Source organism: Equus quagga, chromosome 5, assembly GCF_021613505.1.
Source record: "Equus quagga isolate Etosha38 chromosome 5, UCLA_HA_Equagga_1.0, whole genome shotgun sequence".
Lineage (NCBI taxonomy): Eukaryota > Metazoa > Chordata > Mammalia > Perissodactyla > Equidae > Equus > Equus quagga.
The window spans coordinates 117,446,708-117,457,188 of record NC_060271.1 but is presented as its reverse complement, the minus strand read 5'-3'; the positions used below and the strand labels follow the sequence as shown (position 1 = coordinate 117,457,188).

Here is a 10,481-nt window from a genome sequence, read left to right as displayed (position 1 = left end):
GGAGTAGCCCCTAGGCTCCTCTCCGCCAGGAATCTGCCCATAAGGCAGAGATTTGGTCCCGTGCCACATGGTTCTGTTTGCCTTCACTTGGTCCAAAGGACTCTGCGTCGTTTAACAGACAGACAGCACTCCAGGAGGTCAGAGCTCTGACCCCTGATGAGGACAGTCAGGAGTGGAGCAAAGCGTCACGTGGTATAGGGGAAAGAAGCAGAATCAGGCGTCAGAGAGCTGTGTTCTCAGCCCCTCCTCTACCTTGATTGGGTGACCTTGGACAAGTCATGTTACCTCTCAAGACCTTGACTACCTATAGAGGAGAAGTTCTCAGCATTCCTACATGTGTTCACCTCCCTGACCCACTTATAGGTTGATGCCGTTCTTTCATATTTGCCTTGGTTAAGAGTCCCTCTGGCCTTCTGTTGACTACATCCTTTCAAAACTCAAGGTCATTAGGGGGTTCCTATGTAGCCATAAAAGTTAAATCACCCTTCTTCATTAAGAACACTTGTCAAGAGAATTTTCAGAAGGGATTTCTATCCCAGAATTCAGCAAACTTTATCGAGACCTAATGTGCTCCAAGGACTGTGGATCCATCAAAGAAAACAGGAGAAATGAAAGTGTAAAGAAAGAATCCCAGCACAGTATGGTGTGCAGTAAGAGGCCTTCGTGTGCAGTGCAGGGGAGGTAGTACGGGAGAGGTCAGCTAACTGTCTACAACTATCAGACAGAGCTCCACCTGAGCGGGGTGTTGAAGGATGAGCAGGAGTCTTTCCTGGTGGGGCAGGGGGCGCTGGTGAGGAAGAGGAAGTATTTCAGGAGGAGGGAACAGCTTGTAAAAAGCACAGAAACATGTAAGTGTATAACAAGGTGACATGTTCAAGAACTGCAGGTAAGTGGACTGTGCCTGGCGGTAAGCATGCAACACCGAAGTGGCCAGAGAGGTGGGCAGGCGCCCAGATAGTGCTGTGCCTTATAGACTTTGCTCAGGCGTTAGAACTCTATCCTTAGACAGTAGAGTGCAGTGGAGAGTTTTAGGCAAGGGAGTGACATGATCCAAATTGCTGTTTGGAAAGATAACCTAGTGGTTATATGGAGACAGCTTTGATGAGCGTTAGGAAGTACTGCAGACAGAGACCAGTAAAACAGCCTTTGATTAATTAGAGTCTGGACGAGAGAAATGGTGGAGTGGATGAGTGTAACAGCCGTTCAAGGAGGAGATTCCTATCGCAGAGCCCTTGGCTGTAGGATCTTCTATTATGTAAGTCGCCACCACAGAGTGGGTCTTCTCACCCCCGATGGCCAGTGGACCCACTGAGTATCCCCAAGCACAGCTCCAGCGGGCAAACTCAAGTCCTTGCCCGACTGCCGACCTAGTTCGCTTCGGTCTGTCTGCCTGTTGAGGGTTAGTCGCTACCTTCCCGAGCGGGGCTGGAACTCTCACCAGGATTCTGAAACAACCAAGGGGGATGTCGCCTTGGGCATCACAAAATCATCCAAAGTCGTCAGTACAAAATAGTGTTCGTTTACTTTTACTTATAAAGGAAATGTTAGGAGAGGAAAGAGCCACCAAGATCAAGATACAGGGTATTATTCTCAGGTTCTGATCCCCAATCCAAGGTAAAAGACTTCGGTTGGTTGATAGGGCAAAACATAAAATGTCTGAGCAACGCGATTTGTGTAGAGAAGCGCATTCTACAAACGCACCATCTATATCTTCAGAATCGAGCTTTCCTTTTTGCACCAGAGGGGTCCCGAGGACAGAGATCAGATCCCTCCAAGGCGAGCGCCCCGACCCGCGAGCGGAGGGTGGGAGAAGTGCCCGCCTCCCTCTCCGAGTTTCCATTGGCTGAGTTCCCCGTCGATCCGCCATGTCTCCACCCCGTCCTCCTATCACCGCCGCCGACCGCCTCCCGGCCTGTGTTCTCATTGGTCCTCCCGCAGCCGCTCTGCGCTGTGCGTTCCAGAGGCAGCCACTGAGAGTCGCTGCGTTCGGGTTTTAAAAAACGCCGGCAGTGGCTTGGGTGTGCGGCGGCTGCCGAGCACCGCTGACAGGGCAGCGAGTGGGGTCGCTCCCAGGCTCCCCCGGACGCCAGCCTAGTCCCCAGACCCCGAAGCCCGCCATGGGCCCGCGCCGCCGGATCCGCAAGCCCGAAACCCCGAGGAGGCGCGCCGCGAGCCCGACACCCGGCCGGCCTCGGCCCGGACCCCCCTCAGGTAATCGGCCGCGGCCCCTTCCCCCACCCCTGCCGTGACGGTCACGGCCGGCTCGCGGGCCCATTCCACAGACGAGAGAACCGAGGGTGCAGCCGAGCCTGCGATTGAGCCGGAGCCCCCAACTCCGGGTCCGCCGGCCTCCTCGGCGCGGGGACAGGGCGGTGTGCGGTTCCCCGTCGGCTCGGGCTCGGCGCGGGGGCTGGGGGAGGCCGTGCCGGGGAGGAGCAAGGACTGGCCCGGACCGCCGGCTCCTAGTGCCAATTCTTGCTGACACTGCTAGCGTTATGGAGCTCGTTAAACTCGGCGTGAATTGTCGCAACGTGATGGCGTGCCCATTTTACAGATGAGAACACCGAGGCGCGGACGGGCCAGGCGACTTGAACAAGGTCACACAGCTTGCTCCAGCAGACACAGGATTTTTAAAAATCAATGTTTGTGCTTTTTTAAATTGCAAAGTCAGAGGCTGCTTTTTGTGACGATTTCAAACAACAATTCTACTTTTAGAAGGTGCCCTTCCAAGTTTTTTGCTTTTTTCTCTTCCGTGGGTGGCTGTGTTGGGCCTTAGCCACAGTGCTCTAAGTCAGGCGGTGCTCTCCCCTTGCTCCCTCCCCGAGGTGAAGGGCCGAAAGGAGGCCGGTCTGTGGTCTGGTGGGTGGGAGACCCACGGGCAGGGACTATAGGCTGAGGCAGCAGCGGCTTTACTTGTCTTCTGCTACCTAGCTAAAAGCAGGGTGAAAAAGTATAGATTAGTTATGGATGCCGCTGCTGCGAATGCGATTTTTTGTCTTTCCTAAACACAGGTAACCTTTGCATCCAACCAAACTTGCTGAATTCTCTTGTGCATCCTAATAGTCTTTCACTTGCTTCAATTGACATTTTTAAGTAGGCTATTGTATGGTCTGCAAATAATGACTTTTGAATCTTCCTTTTCATTTTTATACATTTTATTATTGTACTCGAGACCTGGGAATAGCGTCGAAATAAGAGCAGTGTTTTGGCCACCTCTGTCTCGTCGTTTTAATGGGAGTATTGTTAAGTATGATGTTTGCTGCTGCTTTCCCATATATAAGCATCCTTCTACTCCTAGTGACCCTGTTTTATCCCAGATGGACGCTCGACTCTTCTGGCAGCCTTCCTGCACTGGTCCACCAGTCCTGCTTTTCCATTCTTCCCAAGGACTCTTCCGTACCTTTTGCTTCCTCACTCCTCACGTTGGCATGCCACAAATGTGCTCTGCTATTTCCAGCCTAAAGGAAAAGGGCAGGGATGTTTCCTTGTCCCCCCATCCCCATCTCCCTCATGCTCCCCATTTCTCTCTACTGCCCTCCATCCTTAGCCTTTTTAAAATAACCGCACTTAAGCCTACACACTGTGCTCCTCTCTGCAGCAGCATCATGTTGGGCTTCCTTGTGTTGTTTTCCTTTCCCTTCCCCAGGTCTCATCCCTTCCCGTCACTCATACACCGACAGCTCTTCTCACAGTGACGTCTCTACCCTGGATCTCTCTGACCCAAGATCCCTGTATCCAACTGCCTTTCCAGCTGCGTGCTCCTGGGTGTGTCAGACCCAACACATCTAAAACCAAACTTTTGATTCCATAGCCCAGCGGCCTGACCCTGGCACTGAGTTATGCCACTTCTGAGGTCCCACTTTGGCCACTAATGAACTCTGGCCAACTGTCTTCACCTCTCTGGGCCTCAGGATAACTGAAACTAGGGAACTGTACCAGATAATCTCTCAGATTCCTTCCTATTCTAAAAAAAAAAGACCTAAAAACAAGACAACTGAGTTTCCAATCTAGGTGGAAAAGATAGAAAAGATGCACAAAGTACTGTGGGGCCCAGAGGAGGGAGGTGAGCCCTCAGGAGTCAGGAAAGGTTGCACATAGAGTTAGCATTTAAGATAATACCCTCAGAAGAAGATCCAAGATGGCGCCGTGAGTAGTCCTCTTTGTCTCTCGCCCTTCGAGTCTACAATTATTCGGACACTTATCGCTTCACAAAGGATATCCAGACAGCATCTCAGGACGTCTGAGACACCCACGCGACTATACATCGGAAGGCGGATGGACTTTCCTCCGGGAGGATGTGGAAATAGGTGAAAACTCTCCGACCCCGACGGGCAGCCTAGTACCCGCAAGCGGCTTTCTTCCAACGGACGCCCCCAGAGGATCCACACACATCTAGGGCAGGAGCGAGAACACAACAGAGGAGCGGCGGTGGAAACAGGTGACCAGAACCCTACCTAAACCCCCCGCAATTACTCCTAAACGCAGAGGGAAACTTTGGAGTTGCACACCTGAGCCCGCGGGGAGAGTCTCTCCCCGCCATTGGCGGGGAGACCCAGCCTGGTGCTCGGGGCGCCCGGAGGGTCCCAGAGAGAGACACGGAGGGCACGGAGGTCTCCCAGCTGCCGTTGCCCGCCCCGTGGGACTAGGGATTGCTGGAGATCTCGGAGAGGACCGGGGCGGGGGGAAGTTTCAAAGGCCGGTTCTGCGGCCCGGAGGGGAAGCGCCAGAGTTCTGCCAGGCAGCAGACAAAACTCTCTGTCTGCCATTAGCAGGGGGGCCACGCCCAGCATTCAGGGCTCCCGGCAGAGGCCCGGAGAGAAGCCCTGAGGGCGGGGCGACCCCCAGCTGCCGTTGCCCGCCCCGTGGGGCTAGGGATTGCCAGAGATCTCGGAGAGGACCGGGGCGGGGGGAAGTTTCAAAGGCCGGTTCTGCGACCCGGAGGGGAAGCGCCGGAGCTCCGCCCGGGCAGCAGACAAAACTCTCTGTCTGCCATTAGCAGAGGGGCCACGCTGAGCATTCACGGCTCCGGGAGAGGCCCGGAGTGAATCCCAGAGGGCGGGGCGACCCCCTAGCTGCCGTTGCCCGCCCCGTGAGGCTAGGGATTGCCGGAGATCTCGGAGAGGACTGGGGCTGGAGAGAGTTCCAGAGACCCAGCTTAGTAGCCTAGGGGGAAACCCTACAGGCTCACAGCAGCCTTAGGGAAAGCCTCTGCACAGCACCAGTAGAAGGCACCCAGCCGCCAGCCACAAGGCTGGAAGACCCCAGGGCAAAAGCAGCATAGCTAGGTGCACTAACCACAGACTGTAGAAGATGCCAATAGCTCTCCTGCGACCCATAGAGAACAAGTGAGATTTGGTGGGTGCCGATAGCAACGGAGCGACAAATATAAGTGATCCCACCCCTGGCCGCTGGAAAAGCCCATAACACCATTGCAGACCCCAAGGAGAGAGCACATCTAGGTGGGCTGCAACAGTAGGCACCTGCAGCCTGAAGCCCCCCAGTGACGGCCCCCACGGCAGAGGAGGGAATCCAAAGGGCCACTGTGGCTACGAAGAGGGGCCCAGGCCCAGTTAGCAACTACGGACAGGGTTCCTGGTTGGTGAAGTATAAACAGCTGCTCCCCCCACCGCAGCAGCTGAAACAAGTGAAAGGAGCAACTAAACTCTATCTCCATGCGGAGGCACAAATCAACAACATCAAGCAATATGAAAAAATACATTAAATCTCCAGAGCAGAAAGAAAGTAACAAATACACAGAAAACAATCCCAAAGAAAATGAGATATATAACCTAAATGATGATGACTTCAAAACAGCCATCATTAAGATTCTCAATGAGCTAAGAGAGAATTCTGACCGACAACTCAACGAGTTCAGGAGCTATGTCACAAAAGAGTTTGATACGATAAAGAAGAACCAAACAGAAATATTGGAAATGAAGAACACAATAGAGGAGATTAAGAAAAATCTAGATGCTCTGAACAGTAGGGCCGATAATATGGAGGAAAGAATTAGCAATTTGGAAGATGGCAATATAGAATTGTTGCAGGCAGAGGAGGAGAGAGAAGCAAGACTTAAAAGAAATGAAGAAACTCTCCGAGAATTATCAGACACAATTAGGAGATGCAACGTAAGGATTATAGGTATACCAGAGGGAGAAGAGAAGGAGAAAGGGGCAGAAAACCTATTCAAAGAAATAATGGCTGAGAACTTCCCAAATCTGGTGAGGGAGATGGATCTTCAGGTGTCAGAAGCCAATAGATCTCCAAACTTTATCAATGCAAGAAGACCAACTCCACGGCATATAGTAGTGAAGCTAGCAAAAGTCAACGACAAGGAGAAAATATTAAGGACAGCCAGGCAAAAGAAACTAACCTACAAAGGAACCCCCATCAGGCTATCAGCAGATTTCTCAGCAGAAACTTTACAGGCTAGAAGAGAGTGGAATGATATATTCAAAAATCTGAAGGACAAAAATCTACAGCCGAGAATTCTCTACCCAGCGAAAATATCCTTCAGATACGATGGAGAAATAAAAACTTTCCCAGATAAACAAAAATTAAGGGAGTTCATTGCCACAAAACCTCCTCTTCAGGAAATCCTCAGGAAAACCCTCATTCCTGAAAAATCCAAAAAAGGAAAGGGGCTACAAAACCAAGAGCAGAGGAGATAAGTAGAAGGACAACAACAGAGAGTAGCAGCTCTACATCAGAACAGATTAAACCATGGGACGAGAAACAAAGGAAACTGAAGAAAACCGGAAAACAAGACACAAAATGGGAGTGGTAGGCCCCCACGTCTCAATAATCACTCTAAATGTAAATGGATTGAACTCCCCAATCAAAAGACACAGAGTGGCAGGATGGATCAAAGAACAAGATCCAACAATATGCTGCCTCCAGGAAACACACCTCAGCCCCAAAGACAAACACAGACTCAGAGTGAAGGGATGGAGAACAATACTCCAAGCTAATAATGAACAAAAGAAAGCAGGTGTCGCTATACTAATATCAGACAAGGTAGATTTCAAAGCAAAACAGATAAAGAAAGATAAAGAGGGACAGTATATAATGATAAAAGGGACTCTCCACCAAGAAGACATAACACTTATAAATATATACGCACCCAACACAGGAGCACCAAAATTTGTAAAGCAACTCTTAATAGAACTAAAAGAAGACATCAACAGCAATACAATAATAGTAGGGGACCTCAACACACCATTAACACCAATGGACAGAACATCCAGACAGAAAATCAACAAGGAAATAATAGAATTAAATGAAAAATTAGACCAGATGGACTTAATAGATATATATAGAACACTTCATCCAAAAACAGCAGGTTACACATTCTTCTCAAGTGCACATGGAACATTCTCAAGGATTGACCATATTTTGGGAAACAAAGCAAACATCAATAAATACAAGAGAGTTGAAATAATATCAAGCATCTTTTCTGATCATAACGCTATTAAACTAGAAATCAACTACAAGAAAAAAGCAGAGAAAGGTGCAAAAAGGTGGAGACTAAACAACACGCTTCTCAACAAACAATGGATCATTGAAGAAATTAAAGAAGAAATCAAATATTATCTGGAGACAAATGAAAATGAGAGCACGACATACCAAATCATTTGGGATGCAGCAAAAGCAGTCCTAAGAGGGAAATTCATTGCAATACAGGCTCACCTCACTAAACAAGAAAAAGCTCACGTAAGCAACCTCAAACAACACCTAACAGAACTAGAAAAAGAAGAACAAACAAAGCCCAGAGTCAGTAGAAGGAGGGAAATAATAAAAATAAGAGCAGAAATAAACGATATTGAAACAAAAAAGACAATAGAAAGGATCAATGAAACAAAGAGTTGGTTCTTCGAAAGAATTAACAAAATTGACAAACCCCTAGCCAGACTCACCAAGAAAAGAAGAGAGAAAGCGCAAATTAATAAAATCAGGAATGACAGAGGAGAAATCACAACAGATACCAATGAAATACAAGAGATCATAAGAGAATACTATGAAAAACTATATGCCAACAAATTGAACAACCTGGAAGAAATGGACAAATTCCTAGACTCCTACAATCTCCCCAAACTGAATCAGGAAGAAATGGAGAATCTGAATAGACCAATCACAAGTAAGGAAATAGAAACGGTAATCAAAAACCTCCCCAAAAACAAGAGTCCAGGACCAGACGGCTTCTCTGGAGAATTCTACCAAACATTCAAAGAAGACTTAATACCTATTCTCCTCAAACTGTTCCAGAAAATTGAGAAAGATGGAGAACTCCCTAACACATTCTATGAAGCCAACATCACTCTGATCCCCAAACCTGACAAGGACAACACAAAGAAGGAGAACTACAGGCCGATATCACTGATGAACATAGATGCAAAAATCCTCAACAAAATTTTGGCAAACCGATTACAGCAATACATCAAAAAGATTATACACCATGATCAAGTGGGATTTATACCAGGGACACAGGGATGGTTCAACATCCGCAAGTCAATCAACGTGATACACTACATCAACAAAATGAAAAAACAAAAACCACATGATCATCTCAATAGATGCAGAGAAAGCATTCGACAAGATCCAACACCCATTTATGATAAAAACCCTCAGTAAAATGGGTATAGAAGGAAAGTATCTCAACATAATAAAGGCCATATATGATAGACCCACAGCCAACATCATACTCAATGGACAAAAGCTGAAAGCCATCCCTCTGAGGACAGGAACAAGACAAGGGTGCCCACTTTCACCACTCCTATTCAACATAGTACTGGAGGTGCTGGCCAGAGCAATTCGGCAGGAAAAAGAAATAAAAGGAATCCAAATAGGTAACGAAGAAGTAAAACTCTCGTTGTTTGCAGACGACATGATCCTATACATAGAAAACCCCAAAGAATCCACAGAAAAACTATTAGAAATAATCAACAACTACAGCAAAGTAGCAGGGTATAAAATTAACGTGCATAAATCAGTAGCATTTCTATACACTAACAATAAACTAACAGAAAAAGAACTCAAGAACTCTATCCCATTCACAATCGCAACGAAAAGAATAAAATACCTTGGGATAAACTTAACCAAGGAAGTGAAGGATCTATACAATGAAAACTACAAGACTTTCTTGAAAGAAATAGGCGATGACATAAAGAGATGGAAAAACATTCCTTGCACATGGATTGGAAGAATAAACATAGTTAAAATGTCCATACTACCTAAAGCAATATACAGATTCAATGCTATCCCAATCAGAATCCCAAGAACATTCTTCACAGAAATTGAACAAACAATCCTAAAATTCATATGGGGGAACAAAAGACCGCGAATTGCTAAAGCAATCCTGAGCAAGAAAAACAAAGCCGGCGGAATCACAATCCCCGATTTCAAAACATACTACAAAGCTACAGTGATCAAAACAGCATGGTACTGGTACAAAAACAGGTCCACAGATCAATGGAACAGAATTGAAAGCCCAGAGATAAAACCACACATCTATGGACAGCTAATCTTCGACAAAGGAGCAGAGGGCCTACAATGGAGAAAAGAAAGTCTCTTCAACAAATGGTGCTGGGAAAACTGGACAGCCACATGCAAAAGATTGAAAATTGACCATTCTTTTTCACCACACACCAAAATAAACTCAAAATGGATCAAAGACCTAAAGATTAGGCCTGAGACAATAAGTCTTTTGGAAGAGAATATAGGCAGTACACTCTTTGACATCAGTTTCAAACGAATCTTTTCGGACACTGTAACTCCTCAGTTGAGGGAAACAATAGAAAGAATAAACAAATGGGACTTCATCAGACTAAAGAGCTTCTTCAAGGCAAGGGAAAACAGAATTGAAACAAAAAAACAGCTTACTAAGTGGGAAAAAATATTTACAAGCCACTTATCCGACAAAGGGTTAATCTCCATAATATACAAAGAACTCACACTGCTTAACAACAAAAAAACAAACAACCCGATCAAAAAATGGGCAGAGGACATGAACAGACATTTCTCAAAAGAAGATATGAATATGGCTAATAGACACATGAAAAGATGTTCATCATCGCTAATCATCAGGGAAATGCAAATCAAAACTACACTAAGATATCACCTTACCCCCGTTAGATTGGCAAAAACATCCAAAACCAAGAACGACAAATGTTGGAGAGGTTGTGGAGAAAGAGGAACCCTCATACACTGTTGGTGGGAATGCAAACTGGTACAGCCACTATGGAAAACAGTATGGAGATTTCTCAAAAAGTTAAAAATAGAAATACCCTATGACCCAGCCATCCCATTACTGGGTATCTATCCTAAGAACCTGATATCAGATATCTCAAGAGTCCGTTGCACCCCTATGTTCATCGCAGCATTATTTACAATAGCCAAGACGTGGAACCAGCCTACATGCCCAGAAACTGATGATTGGATAAAGAAGATGTGGTATATATACACAATGGAATACTACTCAGCCA

General features: G+C 46.9%; 1 protein-coding gene across 1 annotated transcript in view; it reads left to right on the top strand.

The window, feature by feature from the left end:
• Positions 1-8: 8 nt before the first annotated feature.
• Positions 9-10,481, top strand: part of CENPA (centromere protein A) — an 18,847-nt gene continuing 8,374 nt past the window's right edge. Inside the window, exon 1 of the mRNA XM_046661381.1 lies at positions 9-2,211. Coding sequence (XP_046517337.1) covers positions 2,118-2,211 — 94 coding nt within the window. The 5' untranslated portion in view covers positions 9-2,117. The remainder of the gene's footprint in view (positions 2,212-10,481) is intronic.